The sequence below is a fragment of the Pogona vitticeps genome, chromosome 9 (genome assembly GCF_051106095.1).
Source record: "Pogona vitticeps strain Pit_001003342236 chromosome 9, PviZW2.1, whole genome shotgun sequence".
Taxonomy (NCBI): domain Eukaryota; kingdom Metazoa; phylum Chordata; class Lepidosauria; order Squamata; family Agamidae; genus Pogona; species Pogona vitticeps.
Genome location: NC_135791.1, coordinates 4,924,673 through 4,942,284, shown reverse-complemented (window position 1 = coordinate 4,942,284; position 17,612 = coordinate 4,924,673). Strand labels below are relative to the sequence as shown.

The 17,612-nt window shown below is 42.0% G+C and overlaps 1 protein-coding gene across 4 annotated transcripts in view; it reads right to left on the bottom strand.

Moving 5' to 3' along the window:
• Window positions 1-17,612, bottom strand: part of CSMD2 (CUB and Sushi multiple domains 2) — a 533,934-nt gene that overhangs the window by 209,825 nt on the left and 306,497 nt on the right. For 3 of the 4 annotated variants that reach the window (XM_078379919.1, XM_078379918.1, XM_020800093.3), the window contains exons 10-11: window positions 15,645-15,766; window positions 7,020-7,123 (exon numbers count right to left, since the gene is read on the bottom strand). The exons of the other annotated variant lie outside the window; for it this stretch is intronic. In XM_078379919.1, the coding sequence (XP_078236045.1) occupies window positions 7,020-7,123; window positions 15,645-15,766 (226 nt within the window). The remainder of the gene's footprint in view (window positions 1-7,019; window positions 7,124-15,644; window positions 15,767-17,612) is intronic. 4 annotated transcript variants of the gene reach the window in all.

The following is a 17,612-nucleotide window of genomic DNA, read 5'->3' as shown; positions in this document are numbered from 1 at the left end:
TCCTGTGCAGAACAAGAGATGAAAAATGGGGAAGAGAGGCAAGATCAGGATCTTGGTTTTGTAGGAAGATGGGAAATCTCACCGGTGAATAGGAAAGTCTTGGCATGATGAGACTTGAAAAATGTTGGAGAACAACAACTTTTCTTAAGAATTCACCCCATCCCTATTCACCAGTAATATCAAAGCAAAACTGAAAGCAGACTGCCAAACAATAAGATCCTCAAAGTGGCCAAATTAAAATACTGGCAGTATTGATGAAAGTCAGGTGTACCTTAAGGTCTGAAACTTTGGCCCCTCACCTTTCTTTGTGTAGCTAGACCAGTGGTCCCCAACCTTGGGCCTCCAGATGTTCTTGGACTTCAACTCCCAGAAATTCTAGCCAGCAGAGGTGGTGGTGAAGGCTTCTGGGAGTTGTAGTCTAAGAACATCTGGAGGCCCAAGGTTGGGGACCACTGAGCTAGACCATACCCTTGTTATTTACAATGCTATGTCATTCTTGGGCTTAGCCTAATTTTACTCCCAATCAGAGCTCGCACATTTCTTCATTATTTTATTTATTTACATTATTTGCATCCCATGTGTTTTCCAATGAAGGGACACAAGGCAACATGCTTCAATTAAAAAAAGATACATTTAAAATCGAAGTAAAGACTTAACACTAAACTATGATGAAGTCAAAAGAGTGTTAAAAACTTTTTTAGTTTTTTTAAAAATAATACAATATGATGATTAAAAACATGCTGTATTCCCTCGTAACCATGAGTGAACTAGTCAGTAAACAAGGTACAAGGACACACTGGCAACGGAATTCCATTATCATTATAAATATATCTTGCTTGCTTGCTTGCTTGCTTGCTTTTCATTCATTCATTCATTCATTCATTCATTCATTCATTCATTCATTCATTCATTCATTCATTCATTCATTCATTCATTCATTCAATTTGTATCCCACTCCCATTAGTGCCAAAGCACTGTTCTGGTGCCATTACAACACATATAACAGAGAAACAAAAATAAAGATAAAAATATTAAAAGCAACAACAATAACCCTAAAAACAGATGACAACGACTAATCGTATAAACTCAGAGTAGACAGAGGAAAAGGAGGGGGTAAAAATGGTCAGCTAGGGTGGGTGTGGAAAGCCTCCCTGCAAAGCAACATCTTTAATTGTCACCATGGTGGTGGCTAGATGGAGCTCTTCTGGAAGCTGCTTCCATAAAGCTGGAGCCACCACAAGGAAGGCCCTCCTACTTGTAGAGGATTTATAGGCCTCCCTCTCGGTAGCCAGCCAGAGGAGTCTCAGCTGGGATGATCATGTGGGTCGGGCGGATGGCATTAAGGAAAGACACTCTGACAAGTGTGTCAACTGAAATGTTTTCAGTTTTAAACCCCAATAGCAATGAGTTAACATGGTCCAAGCACTGACTTTGAGTGTCTTTGTGCCTTATGATTTAAGCCTGTCCCAGTCACACACAGTGTCTTGTCTGTCTTTCCAGAAAGACAAAGATCTACAGCATAGCACTCTACTCTCTGCTGTCCTGGATGGTGCTGTTGTTAACTAAAAGTAAAATGGACAACAACAAAGGAGTCAAGTTAAAAACCAAAATAAAATTGAGGGAGCTGGAAAATGAGGCTCTTAACTGCTGCAAAAATTATGGCATGGCAAAAATTATGCATGGTCTGCTCCAATATGCATGACCACCATGATTAGTGGTGCTGACCACCATGAAGCTTTACTTGCAAATGAATCTCTTCCCAGTCACCTACATAGGACTCCTTGCTTCGCTTGCTTCTCAGATGCAGATGCTTTGCTTTGAGGAACAGTGTGAAACTGAGAGATGAGTCAGGAATGCAGACAGAAAGATGTATCTGCAGAAAATGCATGTGGCGAGGAATAGAGGAAGGAGAACAGAACCGAAACAAGAAGCCAAAAAAATAGAAACACATAAAGATTTGTCCTTGTGAAACTCATGGCTGTGCACATGATCACTGTAACCGGATTTCTGAAAAATCAACTTTGGTACTAATAGTGTCTGTGTAAGACGTGTGACACATGCACGCACCATTTTACTGTACATCTCTTTAACAAGGTAGCCAAGCGACAGATTGGTGAAGTGTTGCCTACTCCAAGGGTGGGAAACCTTTGGTCCTCCAAATATTTTGGACTACAATGCCCATGATCCTTTACTATTGGCTTTGCTGGGCGGGACTGATAGGAATTGTGAGCCAAAACACCTGGAGTGCCAAGGAATGTCCATCCTGAACTAGGAGATGGAATCCTAGGATGCAATTAGGAAATAACTTTCCTGAATTGTTATATATGTAGGAACTCAAACAGACAATCTGATCTCCTTGGGATAAGGACCTAATGTTTCTTGGAAAGGGTGGTTTTCCTCCATCAGAGAAAAATGGTGTCCAGCTCCATCTTCTTCTTGTGACTTTGAATAATTCCTGGTGTTAAGAAGCTGAACCTGAGAGCAGTGGAGAGCGTAATGGACTCACGAGACCTGAGTTCAAATCCATGGAAACTAACATGGGGTGGCAACGATAAAACTATTCCTTAAACATCTCACATACCTTGAAAACCCTACTAAGGTTGGCATAAATTAGATGCAACTTGGACAAGACATAGGAAAACACACAGACGCACATAAAATAAGATGAATCTACACATGCAGCACAATGAGATGGTTGCTGTATGGCGGGAGATGATCCAAAGGGCACAGCTATTTAATAATAACGATGACCCAGCAATAAGGTGACAGGGTTACCTAGCTCAGGCAAAGGGCACAGCTATCTAAGTATTCTTCTGCGTTCTTGGAAACATTAGGGTGAATCTTTTCACATACTTTCCATACGCTAGTGGTGGAGGACCACAAGTATCCCCTATGCAAAAAGCAACAACAATTACTGCTACAACAAATTGCTGCCAGTTGGGGAAAAACACTACAGAGAAAGTTCTAACCCGTATTAATTTTAAACATGCAGGGTAAACTTAATTAATTAATTAATTAATTAGATTTATATCCTGCCCAGCTGGTATATTCTACAATGAAGTACTTAAGTAGCTTAAGTAGGAGAAATAATAATAACAATGACCCAGCAATAAGGTGACAGCGTTACCTAGCACTAATCACATGTATGTAAGAAATGTTTTCAGAAATTAAGCAATTCAGTAGGGATAGGGATGCACGTTGCAGGATTCGCTTTGAAGCTTCCCCTTCTACCACCTGGGGGACTTCTACTTTTTCAACCCGCAACAATTTGAACATGCTTTTCCCTAATTTGGTTCATTGTGATAAGTTACTGCAATAATGGCGGAGACGGCATGTCTATACTGTATGTGGTGCTTACGTAATGTTGGCAGTTGGGCATCATGTTGAGGATCAGGGGAAGATGCCTCAACACTCTTAAATTGAACATTTTTTATTGCAAAAAGGTGACATTCATTTTTTGGTGGCTCGCCTGGGATAAATGCCTGACCTGGAACAGTTTGTGACCTAGGCTAGCCCTAAACTCAACCTAATTTCCTGTTCAAATAGGAAGTGGCCCCAGTCCTTGTTGGAAGCTTCCTTTCTGAACAGGAAGCTAGGTAGAACTAGGTCTACTAGGTCCACAAAGTCTTTTCGGTTAGGCCTTTCTCCCAGGTGAGCCATATTTAGGCCTTTGTCTGTCAGGTGGGACTCCCAGAATGGGGAATTCTGGGATTTATTATTTTTAAAAACCAAACAAATGGCACATCTCTAATGTCAACATGTCAACCCCCTGTGGCTTCATACAGATGTTTAATTAATACAGAGGAATGAATGAGATCCGAACATGCAGCTGCCAAGTGGCAATTACATTTAGTTGCAATTTCTTTTTTGTGCCTAAATCAGCTCTACGAATTCTACAGCTCTGTTACCTCTATTTCTGAAGAGGAACATTGCACTTTCTTTTCAAATTATTTGGTATTCTTGGTCCCTCATTGTATTTGGCAAAAAAAAAAAAAAAAAAAAAAAAAAAAAGAAGCTTGGTTTTGCAAGGTGTCCTCTCTGCATCGTTTGTCCATTGTAAATTCATTTGGGTCTTCTCAACAGGAATGTTGCTGGCACAGAGTTTTCTGGGTGGAAACTGTTCGTGTTCATCTCTGAGAACGAGGGAGTTGCTCCCTTCCCCAGTGAGTACCTCGTCCACATGCATCTTCCAATACATAATTTATCCATCCGTCCATCCATCCATCTTCAAGTAAAGACTAAGAACAGTTACTACTTTGTGTCGAGAGGGGAATTGGTAATGGCATTAGCTTCCCTCATAATTCAGTCTGAGCTTGGTCTAATGTACTTGTTTTTTCCAGGCAGTTAGTGTAATGTGGTTTGAAAGATTGCTTACTAGATGCATTTCTAGCCTCAAGGTCATCCCAAGCTGCAGTTTGGCAGCCAGTGACCGGAGAGCATTATGGGGTTATCTCAGTTCCTTGACAATCGCTCTGAATTCTCCACTCAGCAACCAGAGGATTTCAGTGCAGTGGAAGGAAACTGGGCTCCAAGACCTACAGTATTTGATTTCTAGCTGGTCTTTCAATCTAGAAGCTATCACTTCAAAGTTTTGTTATATTTGTTATACATTATAAATTTATTATTTAAAGCATCACTTAATTTTATTGCTCAGTGACACAGGGAAGTAGGTGGGGTCTCTTCCCCAAAGATCAGATTCATTGTACAAGCTGCTTTCAGGAACAGTGAAGGAAACCACGGCTGTAATATGAGACTTAAACCTCCAGAGGTCTAGTGATGGTGGAGTGGGTGGTAGTTCCACCATTTTGGATCACAGTGGACATCAGTCACATCTAGCATCTGGTTGCAGATTACCCTAATCATGCACAGGACAGGCAGAATACATGGGGAAAATCAACATGAGGAACTTAATGACTCTGGCAGTTTGTCATTGCCAGCTATCCTTATGGGCAAATTGTGTTTCTGTCATACTTCTAATGAAACATTTATTATGGAACATGAATTGTACATGGTGTGTAGGTGCTTTTAATTTAATATCAATTATGTGCAAATTAATTTCTATGTTGCAAAGACGAAAAGTAGCCCAGAAATGTAATCAACAATCAAGCAAGGCAACAAACGGATTTCACATTGGAGAACCTGGATACGAGTCGTTTATCAATGACTGGATAAATGCCATCCACCACTTCCCCAGTTCTGACTAGTTTTCTCAGTTCATGTTGACCTTCTACGTGTAGAGAGATTTACCCCTTGGTCTTTGCAGGTATAAGGGAAGATTCTGAGGAGAGATAAGGCTCAGAGAGCTTCCTCAGGAGAAAGTCTATTCTGTATGCAGCCCCCATCCCTCCCTTCAGCTAAAGGAGATAGCTTTGCCACCATTCACTGAGTCAGATTATCAATCTCCCTATCATGCTTGAACCAGGGGCAAAAATCTCATCCATATGCTCAGTTACTGCTCATATTCCTGGAAAGGCTAAACCAACTCTAGCAGACTGGAACCACCTTCACACTGAAAGGACCTGCTTTGCCTAAGGAGTCAAAGGATGAAGCTGTGTAACCAATCAACCCTAGAAGTCAACAGCATCAGAAGCCACAGGAACAGTCAATCATAAGTCAACAAAGCTCACGTCTGTGGGCAAAGAAACACGAGGCTCCAAAGGAGCAAGAAGGCTCTGTGGTGGCAAGTGAGCTCCTCAAGGACAGTGCATACTCAAGAACTGAAAACATTAAAGTCTGGTGCAAATGCCTGCCATTGTTTGCGTATGGGGCTCTGAATGAAAAAACCCCCAAACTAACCCACTCAGAATGTTTTGCCTTTTCAACTGTGGGACAAACACAAGCTCTACTGTTGTGGAAACCAGCTTCCTGCTGAAGCTTGCCTGTTTCTTCCTTCTGATTTTTAGCATCCCTATTCTTGAACTGGCTCTACTGTCTTCCTCTGCTGTCTATGATCTCAGTCATGCTCTTGATTTAGACTTTGCATCCGGCTCACAACCAGATGGACTTGTTTGGCTTCACCTCATATTACTCAGCCACACAGGGCTACCTGTGCCCTTCTGTTTGCAGTCCCACCCTCTAGCAGAACCTCCATTTCTCCAGTATTGCAGACCCCTGAGAGATCAGGTGAAGAAAGGGACCCTTAACAGTTCCGTCTGGCTTGTTCAGAGACAGTGGAACTCTGAACCATAGTTCTTAGTTACCTATATATAATGGTTCTACAACCCTTTAAAAAAGCTCACAAATCCCACTGGAAGCACCTCAGATGCTTTTTACACTCCATAAAACAAGACAACATTGACACTGTTGTGCATATTTCACTACAGCCATTTTGAAAACACTGTGTTTGGAATATATCATGTGTATTAATGAAGCACTGAAAGGTAAGAAAATACTGAGCCGAAGGCAACAGAGGCTGGCTGGATAGCTCAGTGAGTTAGGATTCTGGCTGGGGAGCCAGAAGTGGGGAGTTTGATTTCCCACTGTGACTCCAGGGAGAAGAGCCGGCCTGTATAGCCATGGGCAAGCTACATAAGTCAGAACTGACTTGATGGTACACAACAATAATGTAACAAAAAGGAGGATGGGAATGACATAGAATTGTGAGACCAGTCTCACTGCTGTGAGTCTTTAGAGTGAACTTAAATATCCCACTCAGAATTTCCAGGGGAGCAATTGCAGATCTAAGAAACCAAGGCAGCTTTCAACTACAAGCTAACAGAATGCGATATTACAATGACTTAAACCTACACAGATCAAACTTATCAACTTAGATCTAATACCATTGACTGCTCGGTCAAGAGCTCTGCCACACGTCTATGATTCCAGAGCCTCCCTTCCATCAGAAGGACCATTCCACCAAAACCTCCATCCTTTTTCGACACCACCAAGATAGAGCAGTAGATTATTTCATAGACAAAGGTGGGCATACTGTATGCAGTTTGCCACCAAGCCCATAGTACTGCTTGTGACTTTGATGTGTTTACAGCTTCACACAATCATAGAACTGTAAGTGTACTTACACGTAGAGCACACTCTTCTGGTCGCCGACCTGGCCTCCGTCCCCAATGGTGAGGGTGTCATATCCTCTCTCCAAGTCAAATTCTTCAAAACTGAGCTTGATGACCTACCAAAGACACGTGGGTTACACCAAAGGGTTGGAAAGTTGGGACTGTAGCAACTGAACAGAAGAAATAATACCTTTTCAGACCTTGTTGTATCTGGTTTACTCAGCGCACAAGGAAGGAAACACACCTAGCTCTGCCTCCTGTGGTGTCTCATTCTTTATGTGAGGACCCATGACTCTGAAATAAAGAGGTTCCCATTCTCATGATGTCTCTCCCAGAAAGCAAGAACCTAGTTTGCTCATGCGTTGTTTCTCTATGTGTAAAGAAGCTTATATTTTCAGACTCATCCTTCTCGTTTCCCTTCTCACACGCTGAACGAATGGTGCATTCAACATCAGCTGTATAATGCTTGAATAGGGCTACAGAGAAGGGAGCTAATGTCAAGTAGTGACTAGAGCTGGGATACAAGATACCCACGTCCAAACATTTCTGACCCATAAAGCTAACTAAGTGGACCTTAGGGAAGCTGTAATCTTATGGTATGGACTATCTCATGCAGGTCTTGTAACAATGAACATATGGTGTAAAGGTCTGTATGGTGTTACACAATGGTTACCTTTGACTGCTCCAGGAGTTGGCTTAATTAATTTTGCCTTAAACATATATAAGCTATGCATGTAATTATGTATCAGCCGTATTCTCAGCAATTGTCTCAACATAGTCAATATGATTAATGCATCAAGCTTGGCCAGTCAGTGTGGCCTACTTCATGGAGTGGTGCTGACCTAGGCTCCTTGAAGAAGGGGTGAGATGCTGGTCTTCAGAAGCAAGTTCTGACATAAAATGAGTGATGGATGGATGGATGGAAAAGGGACGTTGTTATCTACATGTTGGAAAGACCCCAGAGGATTTTCAGAAAAATGTTTAAAGAACCTTCAGCACCAGGCAGCTCCTCAGAAAGAAAGGATGAAAATAAAAGAAGGACTGCAGTGAGAACCAAGCATGGTTAATCTGGAAGCTTAGTCATGGCAACTGGGCTTCTTTCTTATTAGGTTGAAACTCAACTACTCATCCAAGTAGCTTCTTCAGTCTGAGGAGAGTTGGGAGGAGACTCCTAATATCTCCTCCACCTTGGTTTCACTTCCCCCTGGTCTGAATAGGCTCCTTAGATGGACAAAGGACAAAGGGGGGTGAGGGATAATCCCACTTCTGCAGTCCTTCTCCGCCCATTGTCACCGGCCGTTAACAGTCGTTAATGGTCATCTTTCTGGTGGATGTGGTCCTGATCTTTCTGTGGATGGATGAAAGGGCAGCATGATAAATAGGAGACAGATTGTATCTAAAACCTCCACCCCTGTTGAGTGAGGGATTATCTATATGTTTCAAACTAATAAGAAGTAAGTAAGTTGAGTTGCTATGACTCAGCTTCCAGATGACTGGATGACTGAGAATCTTCACAGATATGAATGCTTACGTTGCTAGATATGGAACTGGTAAATCCAGATGCAAGTCCTCACTGGTTCACGAAATTCACCTGGAGGTGGGGGCACTGGGGCAATCTCTCTCACCCAAACAGCACTTGTAAAGATTAAGGCGGAAGCTCGCAGGGGAAAAGGGGTGGTGGTATAAATACACATATGTGTGTAAAAGCAGTTCACAGTATTGCAGTGAAAGACATGGATGACAGGCTGGGGCCCTTTGGTTGCCAGTCACAAACATATAAAATGTGACCATCACCACACTAATACTGCTTTAAGACAACTGCCCCTTGAATTTTCTGCTCAAGCTTTCTCCCTGCCACTGGCTTGAGCACACTGCAGCACCACGTTTTGCTCCAAGAAGATTTAATCAAGGAGCAAATGACATCTGATTTTTACTGGAGGAGAGGCTGATAAAATTTTACATGGTAGTTTGGAAGCCATACTTTAAAGACAGTGAAAGTCCTCTGATTATGTGTGTTGCTGCATATGCAGTGATGCCTCCCGTCTTTGCAATTTTTTGGCTATGAAACTCGTCAGTGCATGAAGGGTCCTGAGAAATTATGTCTCTCAGAGTCATTAGAAATGCCTGTGCGAGCAGCAGACAGAAGAGGGGGTAACCTACATAACACCTCGGTCACTGCTGTGGAATACAGAGGGAGCAAGTGGAGAGACTAGAATAGTTAAGAAAAGGTGGAGAAGATCGATGGGGACTCAGAGGACCTTTTGCACTGGAAGGGAACTCAGATGCTATCATGGCCCTCACAACGCCATGAGGTTAAAGCCGACAACAAGCTACAGCTTACGGTTCATGGGTGATGTGCTTCAGAATACTATTTAACAAGGAACACATGTGTCTGGTCTCTGGGTGTCTGTGAATTTCGTTGTATGGTATACTGTGTATATACTTACAATGACAATACATTATATTATATTATATTATTATATTGTGCTTTTGGCAAAAGAAGGTGTTTCCCCACCACCACCACTTATGTCCTGCTTATGAGATTTGCAGAGGGATCTGTGTATCTGGAGAGCTTATTTGTCAGTGAGGGCATTCTTAGAACACCCCCAGTGAGCATGGCCAGCTGCAGGCTAGAAAGGATTCAAGATGTCCCCTTCCAGAAACGAAGGAGGCTTATTGGATGAGGACTAGGGATGGGGGAGAATTTTGTTTCACTCCATTGTTTTCAAAAATCTGTTCCAAAATGTCCAAGTTTCTTGATATTCATGATGAAAGGAATTTGAAAGTTTAAAAAAAAGGGGGGGGGGAGAGAAGGAAAAAAGGAAATGAATTTGGAAGAAATTGAAACTGACAAGATTTCAATCATTCAGACTGAGAACTTTGAATTCCTGACTCTTTAAAAGTCTGGGTTTGAATCCTGATGTATTTAAACATGGGCTTTGCTAGACAGGGAATCTATCTGTATCTCTCCCCCCCCCCCCCCCCCCCCGGTTTCAAAGAAAAAGGATTACTGAGACTGGCTTCCAAACTTAACTTTAAAAACCCCTGTCTCTTCTCTATACAAGCTACTTGTAAGAAATGTTAAGAACGTTTTTAGAAATCTGCTTCTCTTCCTGGATCTGTGTGTGCTTCTCGAGTACCAGAAGAAAACTTCTCAACAGGTGCTTTCACAACGAGCATCTACAATAGATAGGAAAGACAAGTGTGCCTCTGTTTATTTTAGCAATGCTACAAATAAGCACCCTTCTCAAGAGGAACAAAACAATCTGGAAGAGTGCTAGATGACCAAGATAAGGGGCAAGTTATGTGAATGGTGAAAAAACACCAGTAACATCAAGGGAGAACACAGTATTTTAAGGAGAACAAATTCTCCATATGGAAGAGTCTTATGTGATTCATCAATTAGGGTTCTCACCTCAAACGTAAACATCTGATAGGCTTGTCAGATTTAGGATTGTTGGATAGTTCAGTGGTTTAAGTATCTGGTTGTTGAGCCAGAGTTTGAGAGTTTGATCCTCCAATGTACCTCCTACACAGGAGCTGGACTCTATGATCCATAGGGTGCCCTGCAGTTCTATGATGATGATGATGAGGAGGAGGAGGAGGAGGAGGAGGATTTCCACCCTACTATTACTATTACTATTACTATTACTATTACTATTACTATTACTATTACTATTACTATTATTACTATGCAGATACAACAGACAAGTATAACATGGTCCTCTCCATGATGAAAACAACTCTATGTATGATATCTGGACAGTGCAGGTGAATTGAAATTTCAGTTTTCTTCTGCAGCATTTAAGCAAAAGCCTTTGAGGTTCACATGTTCAGAGAAATTGATAGATATTCTTCTCTGTCAAGAAGATCCTGTCCCACAGAGGTCAAATGCAGGAGCAAGACTGGCATCACGTCAACTGGGGAGCGGTCAGACTTTCATTTCAGTTCACTTTTTATAAGAGTTAATTGGCATTTGCAAATTTCTCAGAGCAGAAGAACGTGAGATAAACGTGAGATAAAAATATAGGTTAAATGGGGGAGAAGCCCAAACTGCCAGCTTCATACATCCAGGCTCAGCGCTTAAAAACTTGAGCTTGGATCTCTGCCTTTTCCTCTGTGTTACTGCTGAATAACAACTGCCATCACTGGATCCTCTTCTCTGACAGGCTTTTCATTTTTTTAAAAAACATTTTTTAACAGACATATGTCAAGCACGGACAATGCATTCCTCTCCATGGTGGAACCAACCGTATCTATTGAATTTGGATGGAGGAGACTCTCAGTTTAGCTTGTTTTTTGAAAATTCATAACCTCCGTCGTACTGCAGATGGAAGGAACATGAGGCTCAGAAAGGTGAAATGGGGAACATAAATGTTATGCACTTCCCACCCCACGTGTCATGGGCTCAGCAGTTGAAAATAACCTGCTTTATTTAAGGCAGCAACATTACAGCTATTATAAGTTAAATGGGAAGGAAAGGCACTGAAGCAGCTAATCCTTTGGTTTTGAAAAATAACATACTGAAAGCAGTATTTTAATGTGATACTAACTTGACCTCCAATGTTCCTCAAAGATTAAATGCAACAGTGTCTTTTCCTCCTAACTAACGCAATAGATGGTGCTGGAGGAGAGCTCTGTGGACACCCTGGACTGCCAGAAAGATGAAGATGTGGGTCCTCGATCAAATCAAGCCTGCTCTCTCTCTGGAGGCAAAAAATGTTGAAACTGAGGATGTCCTACTTTGGACACATCATGAGAAGGACGGATTTTCTGGAATAGACAATAAAGTTGGGAAAGGTGGGAAGCAGCAGGACAAGAGGAAGACAAATATGAGACAGATTAATTCCCTAAAGGAAGCCACAGGGTTGAGTTTACAAGAGCTGAGCAGGGCAGCTGAGGAGAGGACATTTTCAAGGTCACTCATTTATAGGGTTGCTCTAAGTCAGAGGCACCTTGATGGCACAAACTGTAACAACAATGATTTTAACATGTTAAATAAAACCCATTAGCTGTAAGCTGTCTGTGAGCTATGGCTAGCAAGAACCATCCTAATACCATTTTCTCGCCTGCTCAGCAGGACACAGATCCAGACAGCTGAATAAGACACAGGTATACAGTGTATATATATATAACCCAAGGAATTCACCTCTGCCATGTATCAAAAATATTATTAAAAAGCATGTACTGATGAAATAGCTTAATTAATATTAATATAAAGAACAAAGGGTTGTCAAATGACACACATCATTAGTTAAAGCAGCCACTCAAATAAGCCTCATTTTAACAAGTCTGACCCTAATTAAATAACTAATTACACTGTAGACCATAACCTTGTTGTAGAGAAACAAGTTTCTGGAATCCAGGAATTATTTATGTATTCCTTTTCTTCCTTCCTCCCTTTCTAGCCCTTTTTCCTTGCCCTAGTTTTGCTTTTGCTTTTAGTTTAAGATTGCAAATTATTCAATGAGTCGTTAAATAAGAAGAAACCTCCTGGCAAATATGGATAAATGGGTGACATGAAGTTCCGTTTAAAAAGACACACACACACAGGCACACAAACAGAGAGAGAAACCAAGTGATGCGCAGCTTGTGAGGTTTCGAGTGGGCTCCGTTCTCTGCTATGGCGTTGCTGTAAACAGATGCTCAATAGCTAAGGAAATGTTCAGACTACTGCAGCTAAGTGTTGCTGAGGTTCAGAGTCCAGACTGTCCTAAATCCAGTTATATGTCCATCTCATAAAACCTCTGGAACAGGGGCAGGCATCTCTGAAGGGTTTCAGGGTTTGCACCCTTCCCATTTTCTATCCCCCCAATGACATCTGTCCCCATTTGAAAATGAGAAAATTTAAACAGCATTAAAATGGAAAATCAGACTTTGGAGGGCATCTGTGGGGTGTTTCTGTTTAAGGCTCTTTTTTTTTTTGAGTGGGGGAGAGGCAGTGGGTTAGGCTGGGGAGGGGAGTAATGGGTTGTAGTGGGGGAGGATTAGTGGGTGTCAAGTAATGTGTAAATTACTCAGCTCCAACCCTTTAAGACTTCCAAATCTGGTCCTCTTTGAGCACATGGAACACCTTATGTGGAATCAGAACACCGGAGGGTCTTCTCCTGTGCGGCTGCATCCAATCTTGAAATGCTCCGTAGATCAGCTTCCAGGGGTTACACCAGAACTCCCATATAAGTTGCTATTTGCCATTAAGTTGTAACCGGCTTATAGCCGTCTTAACAGGGTGTCCAAGGCAGAATGTAGGACACAGTATGACTACCTCAGTTGTAGGTTTACCTTGTCACACACAGAGAGACACAAACACACAAAGACACACAACACACAAATGTGCACAATAACAACAACCGTGTGCCATCAAGTTGGTTCTGACTTACGATGACCCTTTCTGGGGTTTTCTAGGTAGTGAGTATACAGAAGTGGCTTTCCATTCCCTTCTTCTGGGGGCGCCTTGGGACTGTGCAGTTTTTATCTAATCTGGATTACACAGGTTTCTATTTACACCCAGAGGATTTTGCCCACTGAATCAGTAGGATTTATGTGTTTCATTTGCATGTTTCCCCCACTCCAATAGCCATTAAAGATTGATCCATTAATGGGTCTGCTCTAGTTGAGACAATCGTTGGATTAATATATATGAGATAGATCTACAACATCTCTGACATTTGCATCCCTCCCTCCCCCTCCTTGTGATGCCATCTATCATGGGAAAAGTCTGAGCTTCCTACCTACCACTGAATCCTCTCTGTCTACCCTCCCTCTCCCTTATGTGCATGCCATGCTTCACCGTGTCATGTATTACTCTTTTTGCAGTCTCTGCAGATTCTTGTGACAGGAGTCAAACGCTAAAAGGAATTGATTTGTTTTCCACCTTCTCTCTCATTGTCTCTCTCTTTTCCCCTACCTTTCCTCATATGTCTGGGAAGAGAAGCCCACGGGACGTCAAGGAACATTGTCAGCTATTGAAACATGGGGGAAAGACATCAGACTTCGACTGTGGAACAACATCTTTTGTTAATAGGAACAAGCTCCGTAGTAAGAAGTGGGCTCAGCTGCAGTTATGTGAAACCCATCAATATAAGTTTGAACTGAACATATCGTTCAGAGAGCAGAGGCCTAGGAATCTGTCAGGAGAGCAGAGTATTTTATTGCTAAAGTCTTTTTGCTCAGCAGTCTAGTGCACCTTTCCACTTCCATCTACCAGTAAAAGCACCTATACAGCATATGTATTATTTAATAAATGATCCATTCCTTCAACAATAAAAATAAAATAAGGAGGTTAGATGCACAACAGGACAGCAATAGAGGAGTTTGGAAGCATGTCTTCTTGGCCATAAGGACCATTAACCTGTTACTTCTTTGGAGATCAAAAGTAATATTCCCAGAAAGCGGATAGTTGCTGCAGAGGGCATCTAAGGTGGATGCTGGATGAAGGCATGGAGAAGTGAACAACAGAAAATGGGGAATGGAGGAGATCCCTTGCAGTTCAGAGGAGTAACAGGGACAAGAGAACATAACAGCCAGCAGCTGCCAGCTTCAGATAAAAAGGGCTCAATACCTTACGTAGAAAGTAATCTGGAAACACAGGAAATATGACTTTCCACAGTATATTTTTGCACAAGTCATTTCAAATCCCTCAGAAGATTTTGCCTAACTGTACATCTGGGACAAATGTGGTTGTAATCCAAACCCAGAAGTGAAGCCCTCCAAATGTGTTTGATGACACCTCACTTTAGTTTGTGATGAGGAAATGTTGGGTGTCACAATCAAACAAATATCTGGAGGACTCTGTTTTAACCATCCCACTTTAATGCTTTCTGAGACACTTCAGTTTCTTTCATAAGTTTCCACCCTCCTCTTCCTATAAACTGCTTGTGAATCTTCTCTCTGATTCGTCAGCAATTTCTGTAAATACTTCCTGGCTAAACACAAAGTCCCCATCTTTTCTTACTTGGTAAGTATAGTTCTAAAAGGGATGTGGTAGCGCTGTGGGTTAAACCGCAGAAGCCTCTGTGCTGCAGGGTCAGAAGACCAGCAGCTGTAAGATCAAATCCACACAACAGAGTGAGCTCCCTTTGCATGTCTCGGCTCCTGCCAACCTAGCAGTTCAAAAGCATGTAAAAATGTGAGCCGATAAATAGGGACCACTACGGTGGGAAGGTCATGGCATTCCGTGTCTAGTCGCACTGACCACGTGACCACGGAAACTGCCTTCAGACAAAACGCTGGCTCTATGGCTTGAAAACGGGGATGAGCACCGCCCCCTAGAGTCGGACACGACTGGACAAAATTTTCAAGGGGAACCTTTACCTTAAGTATCGTTCTGCAGTCTCTCTTTGTCAGTGCTACAAGCCATGTTATTTCTTGCTTCCTACCTCCCTGTTCTCAATTGCTCGCCTTGTTAATGACCTGAAACCATTCCCACATCCAAGTAAAATCTTTGCTTGATTGCATTCTGTAGACTGACCCATCATTGACCCTGTAGTGACATTTTAGCCATACAATTTTCTGATCCCTGCAGTGCAGTCCTTGATCTCTAATCTTGATACTGGCAAATGTTTTTTCTCTTCCCATAATCTGAAACAACACCCCCCCCCCCGATCAGATTCCCCCAGAGAGGGCATATATTCCTACCTTGGCTGGATTGACTGCCGTTATCACCCACACACAGTAGGCATTGTTATCGTACTGGACAGGATAGTTGGGTGATGTGATAACACCACTGGGGCCTCGGAGATACGTATCACACATCCTAGCTGTGGAGGTGGGGAAAAAGAAGAAAAAGGAAGAAGCATGTGTGGCGGGAATTTGCTGGAAGACTTTTCTTACTGTATATCAAGTCTTAGGAATCACACAACCAACACACTGGAACGCATGGAAAGTAGGGAGAGGAGAATTTATCAGGTTCAGTTTAGGCATTTGAAATGGTTAATTCCTCCCCCCCATCTTAATTTGCACATCTACATCAAATCTGTACATATTTCTACATATTAGTGGGCATGTTTTTCGAGACATAAGAAATTTTCTATGTGTATTTCAAGTTATGGGGGCACATAACTTCTCTATACAAAAAGAGTTTTTAGGCCCATTTTCCCAGGATTTTTTTACCACAGCTTTTGAAGTATGCAATACAGTGGTGCCTTGCATGATGACGTTAATTCGTTCCAGCAAAATCACTGTCGAACGAAAACGTCATCATGCGATTTTAAAAAGCCCATAGAAACGCATTAAAACCCAATTAATGTGTTCCTATGGGCTTCAAACTCACCGTCCAGTGAAGATCCTCCATAGCGCGGCCATTTTCGTTGCCCGTGCAGCGAGGAATCCGTCCCAGAAAACAGCTGGCAGCCATATTTTTCACCCGGCGGCCATTTTGAAACTGCCGATCAGCTGTGCAAAAATCATTGCTTTGCGATGATCGGTTACCGAAGCAGGGAACCGATCATCGCAAAGTGAAATTCCCCCATAGGGAACATCGTTTTGTGATCGCTTTTGCAATCGTAAAAACATCGTTAGGTGATTTCATCGTCAAACGGAGCGCTCGTAAAGCTCGTAAATATACTGTACATATATATTTTAAATGCAGGTACTTCTTTGCCACTGACTAAATGCAATGCATGCAGTTCTTCACCACTAATCTTCAGTTTTTCATATCTAACTCCATAACAAAGGAGTTACAAGTTATGATGCTTTTTTCCTGCAAAATGCACCACAGACTTCTAAGAATTTAGATCCCACTTCATCTTTGCCTTCCAAAAATGTAAATTTGGTATGCCTACACAGAAATGCAAACAATGTATTTCTTACTTCTCTTCAACTGGATGTTTCCATAAGTACATAATGGACAGCTAACAGAAACAAGTCTCTCTTAGCCATGTATGGAGAGTCACTGGGGATCAGCACACGCCTGCCATATTTCTTCCTGCCTGAGACTAAGTAAACCAACTGGAAACAAAAGGACAGTCAAGCATCCGGTAGACCTTAATGCAGGGCTGCCAGGCTGGGTTCAAGCTGCTGGGTTACAGATTGGAATATATTTGGATGAATCTAAGGAAGAATGTGCTCACACTTACAGTTCCATGGGGAACAAGAGTGGAGAAGGCACCGCCTTTCAGATGTTGTTGCAGTACAACACCCATCACCCTTAGGTAATAGGGAGGGGAGCTGTAGTCCAAGAACAACTGGAGGGCCACACCTTCTACGTCCTCATGTAAAGTAACAACAATGACAGAAGATGCTTAAAACACCTGGCTTGTGCAGTGTGATCAGTTCAAGGAATATTTAGCCATGAAAACCAGAACAAGCTCTTCGTTCAAGCAAATCAGCAAATATTGAGGGTCAGGGAGAATCTTTCGGAACTAAGGATCTTTTTTTCCTCCCTGCTCCCTTTATTAACATAGTCCAGGAGGTTTCAGTCTTTTACACAGTTACAAGAGTAAGCCCTGTTGAAATAAACTTGGCATTCTTTCAGTGGAAATGTATAGGACTGTCTGGCAAATTCTCACAATCAAAATAAATCAAATGGTTTCTAAGTATTAAAATTATGATGCGATTAAAAAAAAAAATCCAGATTATAGTCCAGCATTTTATGGTTGAATCCTA